General features: G+C 46.8%; 2 protein-coding genes across 7 annotated transcripts in view; one reads left to right on the forward strand and one right to left on the reverse strand.

The window, feature by feature from the left end:
* Positions 1-303: 303 nt before the first annotated feature.
* On the reverse strand, positions 304-16,100 carry TMEM178A (transmembrane protein 178A). 2 transcript variants are annotated; one of them, XM_090052806.1, is made up of 4 exons: positions 15,587-16,100; positions 6,261-6,374; positions 4,925-5,062; positions 304-2,655 (listed from the first exon to the last, which is right to left on the reverse strand). In XM_090052806.1, exons 1-4 carry the CDS (start codon positions 15,942-15,944, stop codon positions 2,414-2,416), a joined length of 852 nt encoding a protein of 283 aa, XP_089908932.1. In that variant the 5' UTR covers positions 15,945-16,100; the 3' UTR covers positions 304-2,413. The 2 variants fall into 2 exon arrangements, with proteins under 2 accessions (XP_089908932.1, XP_089908941.1); XM_090052815.1 differs by lacking the exon at positions 4,925-5,062.
* An 81-nt stretch (positions 16,101-16,181) lies between these two features.
* The window catches only part of MAP4K3 (mitogen-activated protein kinase kinase kinase kinase 3), a 137,978-nt gene continuing 132,579 nt past the window's right edge, over positions 16,182-21,580 (forward strand). For all 5 annotated transcript variants that reach the window (XM_090052713.1, XM_090052721.1, XM_090052732.1 and 2 more), the window contains exon 1: positions 16,182-16,409. In XM_090052713.1, the coding sequence (XP_089908839.1) occupies positions 16,308-16,409 (102 nt within the window). In that variant the 5' untranslated portion in view covers positions 16,182-16,307. The remainder of the gene's footprint in view (positions 16,410-21,580) is intronic.

The following is a 21,580-nucleotide window of genomic DNA, read 5'->3' on the forward strand; positions in this document are numbered from 1 at the left end:
TCTTGCCTTATAGCATTGGTAAATGAGTACCGCAGCTAGGGAGCTGAACTACCAGCTCCACCTGGTGAATGAAGCCTGTGGACTGACCTCACATGCTGCCATGATCTAGTGCCACATCATGCAACTGGTGTCTGGAGACTTGGCAGCAGGGGGAATGGTGGCAGCATTAATTGCTGTGGCTCCCAGAGCCATGTCAGTAGCTCTTGCTCTCTTGCCATCAAATGTCCAGATTTGTAGCAATCCACGTACTTGCATATAATGCACACCCCAATCTTCACCACCTGATTTCTAGGGAAAAAGGTACATGTTTTATGTCACAGTTCTGATGTGTGTTTAATCATTGCACAAATTAACAGCATAATTCAACACAGCTTATCATTCTGATGTACTAAATCATACCATACATGATACATTTAACTAAAAGTAAGTAAATTTAAGAAGTAAAACCTCTCAGTAGATTACAGCATTGTCAAGAGTGAATATTTTAATCCAGGGGTGCTCAACCCCTGGCCCATGGGGTCAAAGATCATCATGGGTCTAGAAATTCAGGGCAAGAGGGGTGTCGCTGATCCCCTGCTACCAGACTCCTGGACAGCCCCAGGCCCTTCATGCTGCAGGATGCTGGGGGCCTGACACTGCCCCCACAGCCTAATCCCAGCATGTGGTGGGAGGGATGGGACAGTGCTGGGCCCTCCAGGCCAAGTCCCAGCAGGAGGGGGCAGTACCCAATACAACCTGCACACCAACTCTGTGCCACTCATCTGGACCACCAGGCCAAAAGATTTAATCACTACTGTTTTAATGTGTGGGGAAACAGATGATACAAGACACGAGTAGAAGGTTCTGTGAACTTCCCTTGAGCCATACCGTTTTACCCCTGCTTAAGGATCTGGCCATTTGATTTTGAAATGTATGCAAAAGAAATAAATGTAATGGGAGCCTTCTTTTCTGCGGTGTTTTCCATTAGGTGCCATGTACACTTATCTGTATTTTCCCAAGATAAAGTCTTGTAAAGACTTCAAGCAGTGTTTTGGTTTGCATACCAGAGAAAGAACTTGGATGGTTACTGGAAAAACGGAAAGCTTGATAAGGTGCAGCCTATGAAGTTTTTTGGAAAGCTCCTTTAATAAGGAGAAGGGTTTTCAGACCACAAGAGGAGTAGGCTTGGGGAATAGCACCCCAGACCTGGAGGAAGGGCACCTGGTTTCAACCTACATTCATGGTTAGAGTTCAACTTTAAAGAGAAACAGATTCAGAGGGCAGAAACGGTATCCAGAAAAAGTGATTGTTCCCATCCTATCCCTGTGGTTCCTGTAGAATGAGCACTAGGATCTGGGGGAGGGAGCAAATGATCCATCAAAGGCAGTACTCTCCCACTTCTAATATCTTCATTGGAGGTTGTGACTACAGCAGGTGACTTCTACCTGTGTAAGCAAAAAGCATGACTGCAGGCAATTGTTACATATAGACATGTAAATACAAGAGACAGTTCATGTTATTAATTCCAGGCTGTTCTTTGCAGATTGTAGATATGGGCCATAGGGAGAAGCAATAAAATCCATTTAAATATTAATAGAAATCTTGCCATAATCGCTTTCCCTCAGGTTTTTAATTTACACCCCCATTCAAAAGGAAGGCCACTTCCAAGCCACAAACTCGCACTCAACACACATGCTGTTACTAGAGGCACTATTTTACTATTAAACTGTAGCTTGGCAAAAAAAAGTTTCACAACTATGTGACTTCCAACAACACTGGTAGGATTCTGCATCACACAATGGATCTCTCATCTATTTTAACAATGGACATTTTGGCTGCTTATAAATTACAAGGTAAAACAGATACGAAATAGAGCAAAGTATGACTTGTTTTGATAAGGAACACTCACTCAAGCTATATAGGAAGAGATGATACTATTTAATAGTAAATAAAAATCCTGTCCTCCAAGTCCAATTTCAGAAGATACGTTAAAACCACCATACTATGAAAGAAAGGTCTCTCTCTCACCGAGATACAAAGATGACTTTTCCTCCAATAATGGCTGTTCTTTATGTACAAGCTGTTGAAAAATACAAATTGCCTTAAATTCTCTTCAGAGTTCTTCCTCACTTTTTACTAACCATTTAACTTTCCAGTGTAAACAGATCTCATCATCTTCATGCTGTAAGTGTTCAGCATATTGAACTTGTCCTTGAAAAGGTGTTTCCTTTCTTATAGTCTCCTAGAAAACAGAAGAGGACTCATCTTGTTTCTTCACTGGTAAAACCCTTAAGATTTTTGAAGGATCAGGCTTTTGTGCTTGGAAACCTGAATTTAGCTTTCCCTTTACTTTTTCCCCCTGCTTCTTTGGTGAGTACTTGGAGAATACTGTGTCTGTTACTGAATGTTGTTGAAGATCATCTTCTGATAGCAGTCATACAGAAGAATCTCTGGCAGATTTTAGATGAATAATCTTGGTCCTGCTAGCAAATGGGTAGGCAGTGCAAAGACATCCTGCTGCCACTATAAATCCTAAACTGCAACAAGCACAAAATAGAGACCAGCTGTATCCATGTTCTACATCATCAGGAAGACTATATATGAATTTAGGTAGACGATTTAGATCATATGATATGCTTGCTGCATAAGTACACAGGGAAATAGTGCAAAATATTCCTGCAAGCAAAACAATCATATTGTTATAGTTAGTAGATTTGTAATCTGGGGTGAATAAAACAGCAAACCCACCCCTCTTAAACAGTTAGTTACATCAACAAACACTAAGCAGTTGTTTCTTCTGCTAGCACAGTGGGGAAACAACCTTTTTTGGTAGGAGTGCCACAAATACCCTGAGTGCCACTCCCATCCCCTTCCCCTGCCCAACCTGTCACTCAGCTTCATTCCCTGTATTTCTTGCCGAATCTGCTGCTGTTTTCTGCTCCTTGTCCAATCTGCCACTGTGCTGCCTGCCCCTTCCCCAATCTGCTGCATGCCACACAGAGGCTGCTGGTGCCATTTGTGGCACCCTTCACATCCCACAAGATCCACAAGCAGCTGCTCAGTGGTTTCAAATATAGCTGTAGCTAGATTAGATTATGAAGTATATTGGGGGGGGGGGCAAAATGGTGGATCGGGCTGGCAGCTGGACTCCATTTCCCAGCAGCCCCTGCCCGCATCACTGCAGCCAGTTTCTGGGGAGACCCCAGCAGCAGCGGGGCCTGACGGGGCAGGGGCAGGGGCAGGGTTTCTATGGAGACTGGCCCCAGCAGCGTTGGCAGAGCGCAGAGCTGGGTGGAGAACTGCTCCGGGGCTGGGATCTTGTCCAGGGTGTGTGGGCAGTAGATCGGCTCTGCCCCAGCTTCAGACCACTGTGCAACCATGGCAAGAACCTGGCCCCAGCCCCAGAGCAGCTCCCTGGCCAACTGCACATTCTGCCAGTAGTGCTAGGGCCCATCTCCATGGAAACTCTGGCCCTGTGCTGTCACAGCCCTGCTGCTGCTAGGGTCTCCATGGAAACCAGCTGAAGTGACGTGGGCAGAGGCTGCTGGGAAATGGAGTCTGCCGCAGGCCTGATCTAGCTCACAGGCTGGACTTCGCCCACCTCTGAGCTATATCCACTTTGCCTTTCCTAGCATAATTCTTGGGGGTGTCCAAAGAACCCAATATGTAGCTCTTCTCTGGCATCATTTAAGCCACTCTTCAAAGGTCTGTGTTCCTATTTGCTTTGCAGCAATGGATTAGGCTAGGCATTTTTCATTATGGGGTGAACTTAACCACACATACAAGAAATCCTTGGGTCTGCACTTTACAAACTTAATAAAAATACAAATCTACTGTACACTTTCAACATATGGTTTTCAAAAAACTGTAACTGGTCAAATAATAATAAATTTCCTGTGGTACACAGAAAGGCACTGCTTCTCATTAAGGCTTCCAGCCCTTGCCATTGACACCTTCTCCAGGGCTACTTTTTCTAATAATGAGAGAACTTCTCCCATATTCATTATGAAAAATGTCTGAACAATTTTTCCTCAGACTTCCTCCGTAGTTTATATTCATGCAGATACTAATGATAAAAAAACTGCAGCCTGAGGAGTGAAAACTCCAGGAAGTTATAAGTGACTGAAAATAGGATGAAAGGAAACCTGTTATGTAGACTAAACTGTATGAAGAAGTCATTGTTGCTTTTGCTATACAATGACAATTCCTCTTTGGATTTAAAAAGGGGAACCAAGGAGTCCTGTTCACTAGTCAGTCGTATTTGTGCCTTTGGATCTGTCTATACTCCTAAGCCAAGAGTGGACTGTATAGCTCGCTAGGCCCTGAGTACCCCAAGAAATGCTGTGGCTCAGAGAAACAATTCAGTCCCAACTTCCTCCATTGCTCTAGAAGGAAATAACATTCTGCTGGTTCACTGCAGCTATAGACTGCTGACCTACCCCATACTGGCTCTGGAGTGCCAGCTGGTAAATTTAAGGAGGATAAGCCAGGGCTTTGCCTATTACTCTCCATTGCCTTGCTTGTGTTGGGAAGTAAGCAATCTTGCAATACCTGTTTACCCCAGCCGATATGGACCTCAGGTCTATGCAAGGATTTTTAAGGGCAGGTTCTTGCTCCCTCTATGCATGGGGATATAGTGCGAGTTTCAGTCTAACTTTTAGTTTTCAGACACCAAAAAAAGTCACTCTCTAAATTCTTCTTTCAAGAAGGAAAAACAGTCCCTTGCTTTTTTCATGAAAGACTAAGAAAATCTTTCCCATTTTCTTGAGGTTTTTTTGGCATTTCACTGTTCTTGCTACCAGACATGTCTGGCCAAACAACTGATGCATGTCACAAAATGGAAATATATCCAACAGGAAATATCAAAGAAAGGTGCTCTCTTCTCAGTGATACTGCGCACCTAATCAAAGCTGCATGTGCAGTGAAGACAGAGGTAGCCCCATACCTGTCATAAGGAACAGAAGGCCTGCAACGTGCTGTGTGAGGCTTTCCTCCCAGAAGAAACTAACTGTTGCTACAATGCATCCACAGAGAAGAACTGCTGCTGCCATGCCCAGAAAACCAGCGGTGATTCTTCTTAAATCTGCACCCACAACAAAAGTACAGCAGTTATTAATGTAATGCACCTTTTGTTTGAAGGGGGAAAAGGAAATGACAAAGAAGGCCTACTGGCAACAAGGTATGGTGAGAGGAAAAACTGGAACCAATGAGGCAATATCATCTAAAGGAATTGTAAAAGGGGGCCAGGGAAAGGGGAACTTGGGCCCTACTTTGGGGATAGTGTATGAAGAAAGTCCCCTCAATATGTTATAGCAACCAAAAATGTAAGCACAATGGGTGTAGACCAGTGGTTGCCAATCTTTTCAGGTTGCAGGCCAGAATGGCTCAGTTGGGGTCAGAGGCAGGCAGTGGCTAGGACCCAGCTGTTGAAGCCTCTGTCTGTACGCCAGGTCAAAAGGCTCCATAGGCCAGATCCAGCCTGTGGGTTATAGGACGCTGACCCCTGATGTAGGCCAAACGCAAGAGAGGGAAAGAGACTGCAAACTTTATAATGTCACTACATCTACCAATGATCTTCTTGGACCTGGATAATTCTGCTCCACCTATTTTATACAGAATGTAGTAGAAGACATAATTGGTTCAAAAACAAGTTATTGGGGGGGAAAACTGACTAAAGGAAATGGGAGGGCAGAAATTTTAGCACACAGTGAAAATGAAAATAGTAGGACTGTTTAGGCTGGAGATGAACAAGGGGATTGACAGAGGTATAGGAACTAGTCTAAGGTATAGGGAAAAAACGTCAAGAGTAGGTCGCTAGTGATATAGAAAAAGGGACCATCTGAAACTGAGGTAAGAAATTTTAAGCAGCTAAAGCAAATGTTTTAAAATATTGCACTGTTGGCCTGTTGAACTCATTGCCACAAGATGCAATTTAAGCCAACGTTTTACCAGGATTTAAGAAAAAAATGATTGACAAGGGTAGTCATGTAAATGAGACTTAAAATACCAAAGACTGGAAGAGAGAGAGACACACACAGATGCTCAAAGCATAAGTTAGCCTGTAAGCGCTATGGGACTAGAGAGAAATTGATGCAATTTCTCATGTCTTCATCTGAAGCATCCTGTACTGGCAACCGTCTAGAAACAGGAGGCTGGATGGCAAGGACTGCTGTCTAATCCAGTCTGGACTAACATTTGATTTGCTTTTTCATGCAAAATGCCAGCAGTTACAGAAACTTTTATGCATCCCCGTGCAGAAGCTGACAAACTCAGGTACTTACGAAGTAGATGCCACTCATCCTGCTGAATTGTCTTTGTTAAATGGAAGGGAATGTTTTGCAAGCGTATTGGCTGGGAGAAGTGGTACTTGATAGCTGTACATCTCTGAGCAATGCCTTTGGGGGAAAAAAAGAAACAGGCCACATTTGTCAGCTTACCAAACACTAAGCAGGTTCCCCATAGGACTCTGCACTGAAAGTTAAGATGAAAGTTAACCTTAGCAGGTTCTCCCCTACTGTTCCATTTCTGGAGACCTAAAACTTTCCCAATGTTGATCCAAAATACCTCTCTCTCCAGCAGGGAACCACTTCTATCTAGCCAACAAGGAACACATGTGTGCCCAAAATACTGTGCCTCTCAGAACTCAGGCACCTGCACCCCTTGTCCTTGGGGTCCACAGCCTGGGATTCTCCCCTGGGGAACACTTGCTGGGTTTTCTTTAAAAGACATGAGCTGGGCTGGCTCTTTGAAAGCACTGGGCAGGAGCAATGGCACCATTATACAATATCTCAAGGGCGAAGAGTACTTGCCTAGGAAGGGGGAGACCTGGAAATTCAATTACCTTCTGAGGGGGTTCAAATTCCCACCTCCCAGGACACTGTCTGAATATCAGGCTTAGAATTTGTTTTGGGGTGAGGGACACTCTCCACCTTTCCTGATAAAATGGTGCAGAAAGGAAAACAAGATTCAGTGGGCTGCAAGTGAGCAGGACTGTAGCCTAGTAGTTAAGGCACCTGCCAAAGGACAAGAAGCTCCAGGTTCTGGTCCCAGCTTCCATGATTACTTCTGGTATTTCGTCCAGTGACTAGTCAATGTAAAAGAGAGAGTCAGTCTTGGGAAAAGGGACCAGAACCCAGGACTTCTTGCTTCTAAATGAACATCCTAATCACTAGGCTACAAAGTCATGTTCTCTCTTGCCTGTCACTTGTCCAACTTCAAGTGGAAGGTACCTTATTCCAGCCTATTCTACAGCCTAGTAGGTTAGGCACTTTCCCAAGAAGTAGCTGTAGGTCTGAATTGCCTATAACCTGGGTCTCCCACATCCTGGGTGACATAATTAAATATGAGGCTCTGATACGATGAGCGCCACGAATGGCTGCATTTAAAAAGGGAGTAAGTAGTTGCCACTGCATTTTGTCAGGAGTCCAATCCTACTGGAGTGCATTAGAGCTACATAAGAAGCTGCTCAGGGATTGGGGAAGTCCTGGGCAAATGTAAAAGCTACACTGCAAACATGTAAGACACTCCCTAGTCAAACACAGAGATGCCCCATAGGGATTGACACCATGGCTACCAAGCAGGGCTTTTATTTGGTACATGAATTTGAAAGTTGGTACCTACTGCCTACCCTACAACCTCTTCTGGATCTGGCCATTAGGCGCTTAAGTCCCAGTTTAAGTCACTGGGACACTGGTACCTAGGTACTTGTCACTTCTGAAACTAGGACTTAGGCTCCTAAGTCACTTAAGTGCTTTTGAAAATGCTCCTGTGGGCCTTACATGAAGACAGTCCAATTTAGAATGGATCTCCCCTCTCACTCACTAAGCTTCTGCCTCCAAGAACAGACTGCACTGCAGCATAAACATTTAGGATAGGATTTAATGCAAAGTCACTTGAGAAATGCCTAGTACTCTAGGGAACTGGACAGTGCTGATCTCTTCCCAGAAGACCATGATGACAGGACAGAGGGTTGCCTCATTTACTTCCCACTTCTGATGCATTTCTAGGTGTGGGCCTTGTTGTGACTGCTTTCCCAAGGGTGAACAAAGGAGAAAAAGGTTGCAGGGCTGCTGAGCAAGGGTCAGACTGATTCCAGATATTACTCTATACACCACTGCTGGATATCCCCTAAAGACACCTTTTGCAGTTGACTGATAACAAACCAGTGGTGAAAGGAGACATGATGTACCCCTGGCCTGGTGGTGGTCTCAGCCTGCACAGAGGCATCCTGTCTGGCTGTGTTCTTAACAAAACAAATGTCTGCGGGATCTGTCATTGGCACACTATTCTCTAGCACCAACCACAAGAGGCTGCTGCTTTAAAAGCCAGCTGCTGGCCGCCCGTATGGCTAGCACTACCGTTTGCTTTGCAATAAGCTTATCTGGCTCTGGTACAAGGTAGCTGAAGTGCACAGTGTACTTCCCTGTTATTCAGCAGCATGCATGTTTACAGGGTCTGATCCTGGAAGGTGTTCAGTGCTTTCAACTTCCACTGACTTCAGCTGCAGCTCAGGAAGCTGAGCCCTTGGCAACATTCAGCCCATATCCATTAAGCTCAGGGGCACTGTGACAGATTGCCTAGCATGGGAGTGAAAAGCTTTGTTTTGGTAGCGAAATGATAAGCAGTTCTGTGGTATTTATTAATTCTGTCTTCTGCTCTGTGAAGGCAGAACAGGCTTGTGCAGGAGGGGGGTGATGCTGCAAGAAGCCAACAGACCCAAACGGATGTACAATTAAGGCTGTAAATAGTAATAGCTGTGAAAGAAGATGACAGGCATGCTTGAGTGACTGTAAATTATTAGGCCCTGACAACTAAGTGACAATATCTTGGGCATGAGCAAAACCAGGAAAAGCAGAGGAATGGCTTGATGGCTTCCCTGTCCCTGGTGGGGCATGGGGAGGAGGCTAGAAAGGATGAGTATGATCTTGTGATTAAAGCATTGAACTGGGAGTCTAGAGACGCAGGTTCAAATACTGTGCTATATGCTTCCTGCTTGGTGCTGGACAAATGGAGTAGGCTATGCCTGCATTACACACTTACTGTGCTCAGCGGTGGCATCCTCACACTTGCCGAACTACTTGGCACATGCTGTCCCCAAGTGGAAGTAATGTAACATTGGAGGGTGGGGGGCTCATTAGCATTGCTGACTGACAGTACTAATTAGTCTGCTTTTATGCTGCCCACAAGTGAAATTTTATAGTTCTTCAAGGACCTCTGTGTATTTCTACCTGTAGCTCTTCTTGGTTGGACCTCCCCCCACCGCCAAGCCAGGTAGTTGGGATGGCAGGGGCAGCAGTTTCCCAAGTTTGAATACACAAAGGCAGCTTCACACCCTCAAAGAAACTCCATTCCTGGTCAGGGCTTCCAGATGCTATTGTAATTGTAACAATAAAATTGAACCGATTAGATCAGGAGCACACAGTGAATAACACACACAAAGGCTGGTGGAGTTGTATCTTGCTAGAGGCCTTAGGACAAAAGGGACATGGGGGTGGAGTAAGTGTGAAACTAGACAGAAACAGAGTTGAAGAATGAAATAGCTGTATCCAGCATGCAGCTTTTCCTGAAAGCTAGTACCAGCTCCTGTTATACAAGGAGTGACATGACTATAGTACTGAGACTTGCAATTCCCCATCATCTTACCATGGTTCTCTCTCTTTTCACCATATCTTCCTTTAATGTACTCTTAGGTTTTGCACTGTTTTTCTGCAGGCAACTTGCAAAGGAAAAGGTATTTGGATCTCTAATGAGAGGCAAATGGGATGCTTTGTCAGGGAGACATCTGGGAACTCTTGGCTGAACTTACCAGAGGCTGAGGAAAGGGCAGCTGGCCACAAGCAGCAGCAGGAATGGGAGCCCAAATGGTACAGACTCTCTTCTAGTTTAATTAACTAATAAAATCAACTAAATTCCACTAACTGAAAGGTGGAAGGGATGTTATGCCCAAAGCCTGTATTTGTCCATGCTACAATGATAAGGATGTTTTTTCTAACAAATTAAAGCAAAGAACAGCGGCTACGGGAAAGAACACTAAGACTGTGTAAACAGTGATGCTCATGGGAGGGAAAAAGTAATATGTAAGAGTCTTAGGGTTAGAATTCAGCCCCACAGGATCCCTTAACACCTGGCTTAGCTCGCCTTTCCTGATCATTTGGAGCAAACTCAGTGAAAATGCACTACAGCAAAGCTCATAAGGGTAAAAGTGGTATATCTAGGACTGCTGACAGATAAAACAATGGCATGACTGGGGTTTGAGAAGTATTTTATGCTCTATCCTCCAAGTCGCACAATCTACCAGCTAGACATGCATGCCAGGTTGTGGGAATGGGGCATAAAATTCCTCAAACCCAGTTGTGAAGCTGCCAGATGCTATCACCTGAGGAGCCCTACAATGAGACCCTGCAGACCTCTCCCTGGCTTGGGCATAATACCTGCCTCCTCCTGAAGGTGCTTTGACACCACATATGCATCTGGGGAGTGAGGAGCTTCCTGCTCCTTAGCTGCTGCTTCCATGGGCACTTTTTAAAGGTGCAGAGAGCTGCTGAGTCTGAAACAGGGGACCCTCTCCATGATTTTGGGCTCAGTGCCCTGCCCTTCTAAAAAGCAGGCTGCAGCTGGCATCCAGGTATCTGCAGAAGTGGCAACTGGGGAGCACCCCTCTTCCCTGCTCCCACATTGGGAGAGCAGGGAGGCTCCCTAGTCTCTGGATCTCAGCACCTGGGGAATTGTATTACAGAGTGTGCTGGGCTACAGCTGTATTTTTTAAACCTCCCTTGGTGCTTGGATCCAGACAGACAGGAGAGGCTCTGTGGTCTCTCCCGGTATCCAGGGAGCTTTCAAAAGCACAGCTGCCTCAGTACGCTCATTAAAGCTCCCCAGGTATCAGGACCCAGAGATTGCAGAGCTTCTCCCAGCAATCTGGGTCCAAGCTCCTGGGGAATTTTAAAAAATGAGGCTGCAGTACAGCTGCAAGCATGTTCTATACAACTCCCCAGGTACAGGGACCTACAGTCCAAGACTGTGGGCAGCTGGGAAGCTGAAAGTTCCCAGCTCCCCAGTTGATGCTTCCATGAGTACCCTGGGAACTTAAAGTGGGGGTGCAGCTAGGGCTTCCAGCTGCAAATCTGCTTTTTAAGTCTTGGGGAGCAGTGAACCTGAGACTAGGGAAATGCTCCTCGATGTTGGACTCAGGAAGCTGTGTGTCCTGGACTCTGAAACTGCCTCATGCTGGATCTAATGCTCAGCTGTCATGGGTCACCCTGGAGATGCGACATGTTCAATTTAAGGCATGATACAAACAAGCCACAAAGATGTTGCATATTATATGTGGACTATCTTTGTGGCTCATTTGCTACACCATACATCGGTTTAAACACTCAACCACATTACTATTTATAGTGTGATTAACACCATACTTGTGCTTTAAAAGCAACATGTGTCAGGGCTCCAGGGCTGATAGCCTGGTCAGGGAGAGCTGCCACCACAATCTGGTCACCTTTGGACCTTTCCTTGGGACACAGTTGATTTATTCAAATATACAGCTCAGAAAATAACCCCAAACCAAGCATCTCTCCTCACTTACATAAGGTTGCAGGGGATCCAAGTTCCGTATGCCTGTGTCCAGCTGCAAGAGCCAACCCTCTTCTACCAGCCCCTTGAAAACATCTGAACCACTCCCACTTGGGTTGGTCAAAAGGGGGCTTGCCAGCCCCTTGTCCTAAAAGGAGCTGATGAACCCCATGACTGAGAACAACAAGAAATGCTAAGCCTTTGTATGTTCTCTCATTGTACCTGCTAATTTTGAAAGATTCCAGCTCCCCAGTTGATATAAATCAATCACGTAGCATTACTGATGTCAACAGAGCTTTGCCAATTATACCAGCTGAGGTGCTGGCCTTGAGACTTTAAGAACTCAAGAATCATGGCTGCAGGGAAAAAAAAGTGATCATTTGGATACAAGCAAAAGCATGGTGAATGGATTGTGGACAGGGGTGACCTGGAAATAGAATATCCATCCCAGCACAGGCATTCTCTATAGCTTTGGGGGATAGCTGACTACAACTACTAAATGTTACCACTAAAGGGATATGCAGTGAAATGTTACAGTGATTTTGCTCATGACAATCAGAAAAACACTTAAAGTAGTATCTATTCTTGCATTTCTCCACAATTTTGTATGCGTGCTGCTTAGCTAAAGCTGGTAAGAACTTCACCACTTGCATTTCCATCTCCTTTGGCATTACTAAAGCTGTTTATCTTATTCTCAGGCCAATTTGGGAAATGAGACATGTCTTAAGACAAGCATTTATTTAAAGGAGAGGTAATATTTTTTGTGCCAGAAACATTCTGACCCCTGCATGTCACAGTAGTAGTGTTTGCAACTGTACTACTCCTTTTAAAGATCAATCAAGAAAAGTGATAGACCTTTCTAAAGCAGGTGGCTCTCTCAGCATGAAATTGTGTGTTACTTATTTGCTGTCATTAAAAAGGTTTGTTAACTACTTATCTAATATCAGAATTAAATGTTAAACAAGAACCTGCATTAAGTGAAAGTGTAAAATGGAAAGAATGTAAAGGGGCGTGTTGCTAAAATTCCACAAAAATGTTTAAACTACAGAAGCAACTTAAAATATACTAGACCTGTTCCCTTTAACATACAAAGGAACATCACACCATTTCCATATGACATAAGGCTTGGCTGTTCTACAAAGACCTGGTCTAATGGATAATGAAAGAAAAAGGAAGAAGAAAAGTCACACCACAGATTGGAGAAGCAAACAGTGCATATGTCTGTTGCCTATTCTTTTTAATTGCTGAAAAGAGAAAGGAGAATTATTAGCTGGGCTTCAGAAGAGCCACAGAGATTGTTCTAGAGAATCATTGCCTATTTGTTCTTCTAAGGAGTGCTGTTTACCAGAGAGGAGAGACACAGAAAGACGGACAACTGCTTACTTAATTCACATTAGACTGTATGTATGCACGCAGTTGCACAGCAGCATAACTCTGTTCATAGGGCTGTAAGACGAGCATCTGGTCCAGCTGCTGGTGGGAATGGCCAGCCTCTGCTATGCATGAAACATTGGCAGCATATCTTAAGTGCTGATTTGGGGGCTGGCTACTGGCCAACAGACACCTGCACAAACTGACAACTCTGCCAAGTGGCCCTGCATGCTCCAGGAGCTTTATCTGGATGCTCTTGGTGCCAGGGGACAACAACACAGTTGGTTCCACATTCGCTCCTCCACCCCTCAGACAGATTATGAGGGAGCAACTGTCCTCTCACTGCTGGGCAGAGAGAGGGATGTCAACCCAGGTCCCTGTGCCATCAAGATTTCACCCACCTGTGTTTAGAGCAAAAGACAAGTGCAAATTCAGGGTCAGCTATCAAGCAATGGTGTCAGTATGGCCACACCGAGCCTGCTCCCCAGCAAAGACCAATATCTCTTGATGCAGAAACCAGTGTAGCTCCTTCCCTGTTTCCCCGATGTGCAAGGCCAGTGCAGCCCCAGAAATGGTTTTGTGTCCAACCTGTCAGCTGGGACACTTACAGCCTTTGCATGGAAGTGGGATAATCAGCCTTGAAGCTCTGCTGCACCCACTTTCCATGTCTGGTTCCCCTATTTAGTAGAGGTGCACTGATACATAAGTCTGATATTGGATCAGTACTGATATAAAGAAAATTGTCTATATTGGATATCAGCCCAATGTGGTTTCTGTGCACAGCCATAGCGCAGAGCAGAGCTGGCAGCATGGAGAGCTGCCTCCAGCTGGTAAGTCGGAAGGGGGGGCAGATCAATGCCCCCAGACATGAGGGAGGGGGAAGGGGCAGGCAGGTGCTGCCCAGCTGAGGCAGAGTGGGGTGGGGGGGCGACTTGTGGGGTGGGGGCAGCTCCCGCGGTTTGCATCCCAGGACGGCAGGGGGCATGATCGCCGTGACGCGGGGTGGACTGCAGCTGCAGGGTGGAGCCAGAACTGGAGCTGCACGAAGCTCTTATCAGGGGTGGGCTCATCGGGGTGGGAGGAGGCTGCAGCCACCCCAAATTTCACCGGAGCGCCACTGCCAGCCCTGCACCACCTGGCACAGCCCTGGCTCAATGCCCTGCCTCCACCCAAGCGCTGGGAAATGCCAGGGCTGCGTCAGGGCAGGGCTGGGAGTGGAGCTGTGGCAAAATCTGGGGTGGCTGGAGCCCGCTCTGAGCCCAGTCCCTGGCGAGAAGAGCTCTGCACAGTGCCAGCTGCACCCCGCAGCTCCAGCCTGCCCCATGCCACGCAGATCCGAGGGCACACGTCCTGTGCGCCCCCTGAACAGCACCTGCCCCTACCCCCTCCCTCACCACAGGGGGCATTGTTCTGCCCCACCACACCTCTTCTCTCCCCCCACCCTTCCACCACACCAGACTTACCACCTGATAGCAGCTGTATTGAATAGGTATGGGCCAATATGTATCTTTAAATATCAACTATTGGTATTGGCCCCCAAAATCTCTTTTGGTGCACCCTGACTATTTAGCTCCTGCTCTGCTGAGCTGATGTACAAGGGCTTTGGAAGAGGGCATACAACTCTATGGGGAATGCACAGTTGCTTATACTCCATGCAAGAGGGTCTCCCCAGGAAGAAGTACATGATGGTTTGGCATGCTAGACCTGAACTGGGCTTGCTGCATAGTCACTAACTCCGCATCATCATTGTGCCTTTTAATTGGCACGTCATCACAGATAATGTAACAGCCTCATATGTTACAGGAGGTTTTTTTTAGAGGTCAGCTGTATTGGTCTGGGGCTATAGCTCAGATGGTAGGTACGTGGGAGAGATGAGCCAGAACCTGGGATCATGGATGAATGCACACAGGCAATCCATCAAAAACAGAAACACACATTTGCCTGTAGAGCCACATATCTCCCACAATGACCACTCTGACAGATCTCTCAGTCCTTACATTTAAAGGAAGTTCACAAAACACCTTCAAAAGATGTACCCATGAACTCAACTTTATCACCACTCTGGAGAGTAAAAATCATGGACTGAACAGAGGCATGAGCCATCTGTCACTGGGGGCTGACCAGGGTCAGATGCATCGCTTCCATCAGGGCAGGGCAGGATGAAATGCTCTGTGCTTCTCCACAGGGGGGTTTACAGAGCCTGGCACAGGGCATGGAGTGGAGAGTGCCCAGGGTACAGTGGGGGGGAAAGGAAGAATGGGAACCGGTTGTGCAATGCCAGTAGACTCAAGATGGGGGGGGGGGGGGTGCATCATATCCATAGGCTCTGCTGATGAGTTAGACAGTGCCTATGGCTCAGAAGAGGTAGGGTCTGCAATGGGGGGGCAGCATACAGCAGTGGGGAGGCACTGGCATCCATGCAGTGCAAGCAGCACTGTGCGCTGTGCACAGTGCCCTTTCCGAGGCAGCAGAAGTGTGGCGGGACCCAAGGTGCGGGGGGCTGCCCGGCAGTGGGGAGCGCTGCGCCCCCGCGCTGGGGAAGGCAGGTCTGGGGCGCGCTGTCCGGGGGGAGGGGGGGCGGTGCCCGGCACAGCCCTGCTCGGGGGCAGCAGCCAGGCTCGCCGCGCGCCGGCGGCAGGAGCGGGGGCCGGGGGCGAGCTGGCCTCACCTCTCCGAACGAGACTGTCGAGGTCGCGGTCGACGCCCAGGTAGTAGCACTTCCTCCAGAGCCCGGCGTGGGTGGCGAAGAGCGGGCGGGCGCAGCGGGCGGGCGGCAGGCCAGGGGCGGGCGCGGGGGCCGGGGCCGGAGCCGGAGCCGGGGCGCGGCGCAGCGGCAGCGGCAGGAGGCGCTGGCGGGGCCGCGGGCCGGCGGCGGCGGGGACCCGGCGCTCGCAGCTTTCGCGGTGCCGCCGCGGGTCCGTCTCATACCAGTGGTCGCTGCACAGCGCCGCGAGCAGCAGCCCCAACGAGCACAGGCTCAGGCTCAAGCTCAGCGCGCGCACCCGCGTCCGCGCCCGCCCCGGCATCCCCGCCGCACGCTGCCCCCCGCCCCGCCGCACGCGGCACAAAGCGGGCGCGGGAGGTGGCAACGGCCGCTAGGGGGAGCCGCGCGGTGGGGGCGGGGCCGGGTGCGGAGGCGCCTCGCGCGGGTGCCCCGCCCTGCGGCCACGTGCGCGCGGGGGGGCGGTGTCCCGCAGCGCCCACGGCCCCGCCCCCCAAACGTGAGTGCGGGCCCCGCCCCCGCCCCCCGCGCATGCGTGCCGTCCCGCCCGCGCGCCATGTTGGCCGAGCAGGCCGGGGGCAGGTGAGCGCTGCCGGCCACCCCCTCCCCACGGCCCGCCCCGCCCCGCCCCCTTCCCCCCCTCCGCGCCCGGGCCGGCGGCGGCGCCATGAGCGGCGGGCGGGTGTGCGACCTGTCCCGGCGGAACCCGCAGGAGGACTTCGAGCTCATCCAGCGCATCGGCAGCGGCACCTATGGTGACGTCTACAAGGTGGGGACGGGGACGGGGCCAGGAGGTGCGGCCCGGCTCGGCCCGACCGGTCGGTCGGTCGGGGGGGGACGGCGGCGCAGCCACGTCCCAGCTCCCGTGACAGCCCCGCCCCGCCTCACCCGCCCTGGAGGCCTCGGCGAGCGTCGGGCCCTGGATAGGGGCAGGTCGTAGGAGCATCCGCCTAATCCAGCCCCCTGCTCACAGCAACCGTGTCATCCCAGCCAGGGCTTTGTCTGGTCGAGTCTTGAAAGTCCCCAGGGATAGGGACCCCCCCGCCTCTCTGGGTAACCTGTTCTGGGGCTGCACCACCCACCTTGTGAGAGAGTTTTTCCTCATATTTAACCTAAACTTCCCTTGCTGCAACTTGAAATTGTTTCTCCTTTTTGTGTTGTCTGCCACCACTTCAGATCTGAATGGGGGAAGGGACCGCGGAGGTGACTTGCTGATGTTGGTGGTGTTCACGCTGGGGGGGGTGCTGGAAAGTAGGAAAAATATGATTTCCCTCCCTAGACTGTGGTGCTCAGGCAAGGAGCAGATTGATAGAAGGGACTCACAGTTACATCGGCTTTGGAACCGCAGCTGGTGTGATGTGAAGATCCCTTAGCTGGGCTCTGGACAAAATTTCAGCAATTAGGTGCCCCGAGGACTCGCAGGCCAGATTCAGGCAGTCAAACAGCTGGACCCAGCCCACAGACTTGGAGTTTCACCTGCAGGCACTTTCCCCTGGCACTGCAAGGACAGGTGGCCTCCTGTCCACTCCCATCTGACCTGGGGTGGGTCATTCCAGCCTGCAGCTAGAAAAAGTGGCCTATCCTAATCCTCCTAGCAACATCAATCCACAAGCCAGATCTTGAACTTGCCCACCTCTAATTTTACCTATTCCATTGATTGTCATATGAGGTTTCATCGCTGCTGTTTAATAGTGCTTCTCATTCCTTGTATGCTGTCAGCATATGAGACCCGAGAGCCAGAATGCAAATACTAGGAAGTCGGGAAAAGCTTGGTTCAGGCTTCCTGATGCATTGCTTTGAAGAATGTGACCATTACAAGTAGCAAACTTCTTCCCTTCCCCACCCCAAGTAGCAAAGTCTTTCCCCTCCCCACCACTCCAGACATTACAGTGACTTAGGAAGAAAGAGCATGTTTAAAGCAGCAGTAACCAGACAGATTTTAAGTCTGCTGCATTAAAGGTACAATAAGGAACTTGCTAAATTAGTGTCTTAGTCCTCCCTAGTAAATACTACCATTTTGTCTCCAGCACAAAGCCTGAGGATGCAGTGTGGTACCCATTTGACCAAGTAGTATTACATGTAGTTTCCTTATTTCAGCATATTGGCATTCATATGGGAAAAAGCTACTGTCTTTAATACCTTATATGTGCATGTCTTAATTTTCTTAAGTATTTTCTTTGTTGTTGTTGTTAAAATGCTGGCTTTCTTTTAAGGTAGAACAGGTTAACTAACCCTTTCCAGTTTTCCACACTTTGAGGTTCTGTTGTGAGACAGGAACACTGATTTCACCTTAGGTTTGGTTTGGTTTTTAAGTGAATATGTGCAAACCATGTCTTGGTTTGAATGGATTTACTTCAAAACCGCATCATGGTTTGTGTGGGAAATCTTACTTGGTTAACTCTGATTTCACAAAAATATTTAACAAAAATGTTTCTGGGCCCTCTTCACCAGATTCTCTGCTTTTAACAGTACCTCTAAAAAGATGCTTGGTGTTTTTTTTGGGGGGGGGGGTCACCCCCTTTTGCCCCTGCTCCTTAGTTTCCTTATGTATTGTAAATTTTAAAGTTTAATGTTTGGGTTTTCCCTTAGCTTGTCATTTTGAACAGGGTTGAGCTTTTTCCCCTAGTGCTGCTTTAAGACAAATTTGAAAGTGTCTTATTGACAGTAGTGATTTTTTTTTCTTGATCAGATGTTTTCCACTTTCTGTAGGTGGTGTTACGGTGCTTGTAAATTAAATAACAAATATGGATCAGTTGCTTTAAATTTAAAGGAACCTATCTCAGACTTTGGAATGAAACATTGACATTTTAATAACAAGATGTATAGGAAACCTGTAAAGTCTTACTGAATTTTTTTGGGATTAGCATATTGGCTGAACCTAATCTTAAAGTTACTTAGTTCTGTTGGATACTGATAGTCAGTTGACATTCCTGTTGTGATGGATGGAGGTCTTGCCTTGAACATCTTAAATATTAAGAGCAGAGGGTTTGGACATATATAGAAATTGATTTCCAAATTTGTTTGCCCATGCTTTGCAAGGAAATTCCAGAATATGGTTGAATTGGGGTGCATCATATTGTATAGGTTCCCTGTTTTGTTACACCTCTTGGTATTGGGCTGCCCAGGCTCATTGGTCTCATCCACTTCAGACTGTAATATTTTGGGTGGGCATATTAACAGTAGGTTATGTTATGTTGCCGTTATATTTGTTGATCTGTGTAGGTTTGATTTAGACAGAGGTGAGCATGTTCAAGATCTGGCTTGTGGATTGATGTTGCTAGGGGTATGAGGAGAAGTGCAACTTTCTCCTCATGGAGCCATTGTCTTCATTTAGAAGTCAGCTCTTGCCCCAGGTCCTTCCATGGAGGAGTGTAATTTATTAAATTGGCCTAAAATGATGCACAACAGCTGATTTTTTTTTGTGCGTGTCAGATGTCACCAAGACAGCACTACTGTAAAGCTCATGGATCTTTCTGATAGTGCCTTGTTGGGATTTTATCTACAGTCATAAATATGCTGTTTTTAATTGTCCTTTTTTTATATGCTGTATCTTCTTGGGTTTTTCTGGTCTCCAGGTGATATTTTCCTGTGGCTGTTGAAATGCCAGACAGAGACTAGCTGTTACAATGATGATGCTCCTGATATTATGGTATCATTTATGTTATGAAGAGCTTTATGGATCTTATTTTGTGACTGGTTAGGAGAGAGATTTTATTGCTATCAAGTACTAAATATTTTACAGATGGTTAGTCTTATACATCCTGTCTACCATGCTGTTAGACTGCATTGCTATCGATATTCTTAGAGAACTTTTTTGGAGGAGAAATCTGGTACCTCAGCTATATTGAAATTTCAGGTGGCTGAGTACACTGAAGAGCTGAATGTCCTTGGGGAGAGCATCAGGCTATTACCACAAATTTTACTAACATTACTTGTGGTTATAGAAGTATAGGGAGTTGTTTGCTTGGTAGCACTAGAGACTTCCACCTTAATAAGAAGGCAATCTCCTTATGTTGACTCTTACTAAATGCTGACCTCACAATAACCTGCTTCTTGGCAAAGTGGTGGAGGCACAGCATCTACTTCCTTGATTCTTTGTAGTTAGACTTATAACCAGGTAAGCTACAGAGACAGTATAGTTGTGAAACAGATGGAGTTCCTGCCCTGCAGATGTTATAATAGAAAATAGGAACAGGTGGCATGAACAGAGCTAAGGAGAAGCTGAAAAGCTTGGGGGTGGGAGGGAAGGAAGTGGGTCAATACAGTAAGATCTTGCTGTCATTTGGGTGAATTCTGTTATTTAGCTGGTATCCAGAAATGTGCTAAGTCAGGTGATGTGAGGCTTACACAGTTTGTTCTTGGTTGTCTTGCATCGGTCACCTTCAGGAAAGTGTTGCGGGCCCATCTTGGAGACAATGTTAATGGAGTGATATGGAATGACTGTAGAAATGGCAACCTGAAGTTCCATGTTGGTCCTGTAAATGTGCATGGTGGTAGGGGAGGGAGAATTTTTTTTTTTTTTTTGAGTAGTGGGCATGCAAACTCATTTTAGAATATGAAAATCAATCTGGATTCCTTCATTCTATGTACCATTGCTAACAACAATAAAATGTTTTTGATAATGATTTGAGAGGAATGAGAAATAGTCTCTCGCCAGTGAAGCTGTATAGCCTGCATGGTTTACATTGACATAACTGATTTAGACCTGTGTTTGGAAGTTTGTATATGTTCTCCAGAAAGAAAGAATGTGTAATGACTTAATTTTGTCACTAGAGACAGCAAGTACGACTACCTTATCCAAAACATATCTAATGAGTAAGTTAGCATTTTTATAGTCTTTTTAGAGTAGAGCTGTGTTTCAGAGAGATGTTTTTGGACAGTGTTTGACAGTCCCATGAAAGATTTAATTTAAAATATTTTGGTTTCCACTTAATAATTTAGCTTTGTATCTCTTAAAACCTACCTTTCTATCCAAATAATTCCCTATTTTAGTTTACTACATGAAGATTGCTTTTCTCGTTGCAGATAGCTTTGCCATAAGAATTCTTGTTTAACTGGAAGCCTTGCCTGCCAAAGTCCCAATTCTGCAACCTGACACCTGTTACCAGGGTGGAAACTACTTTTGCCGCTGCATAATTTTGTTATCGTGGATACTTTGTTCTTGGGTTTACTTCTGTAGAAATCTCATCATGAGTAATGGTGAGCATAGGTGTAAAGGAGAAATTAATGATTTGTCCTCGGTGAAAAAACAAATGAACTGTTCTGTCTTATCTGGTTGCAGGCAGTGAATATCTCTTGAATTTAATGATTTCTTCTCTGTGGAATGTCTTTACAGGGAAAAAAATCTACTCCGCATATGTGTTTGTTTAAGCATGTTAAAAGCATGGAAGATTTACAAAACTTCATTTCTGCCATATTCCTTGGACTAGAGTAGGGTTGGGCAGCCTGCAGCACCAGTGCTACAAGTGGCATGGGCAGCCTTTGTGAGTGGCATGTGACAGATCAGGAAGATGACAAGCAGTAGAGTGGCAGATAAGACGGGGAGTGGAAAGCAGAGCAGCAGATTAAGCAGGGGAATGTGATCAGAATGGCACCCCAACAAGATGAGGTGTTAACTTGTGGTATTTCCGCCAAGAAGGTTGACCCCCATTGCAACAAAGTGTTTTGTTTTGCTTTTCAAATTGTAGTGAAAGTGTGCATTCAGCCCTTTGAAAAATGGTAGACTTGGAAATTCAAAGAGACGCTAGTTTGAAATGCAGGAAAGAAATTAAATTACCATGATTGTAATGAAGCCTTAGATAATTACTTCATGTGTGCCTACTTATATGTTTCAGTAAGCAACTTGCAACAAACATTCCCCCCTTTATTTCACATGTTCCCACTTTTCTGACAACCAAAAAAAGTTTTTATTTGTATTTCTGATATTTAGAGATTGTCTTA

Source organism: Crocodylus siamensis, chromosome 1 (genome assembly GCF_052110815.1).
Source record: "Crocodylus siamensis isolate JL-2025a chromosome 1, ASM5211081v1, whole genome shotgun sequence".
Taxonomy (NCBI): domain Eukaryota; kingdom Metazoa; phylum Chordata; order Crocodylia; family Crocodylidae; genus Crocodylus; species Crocodylus siamensis.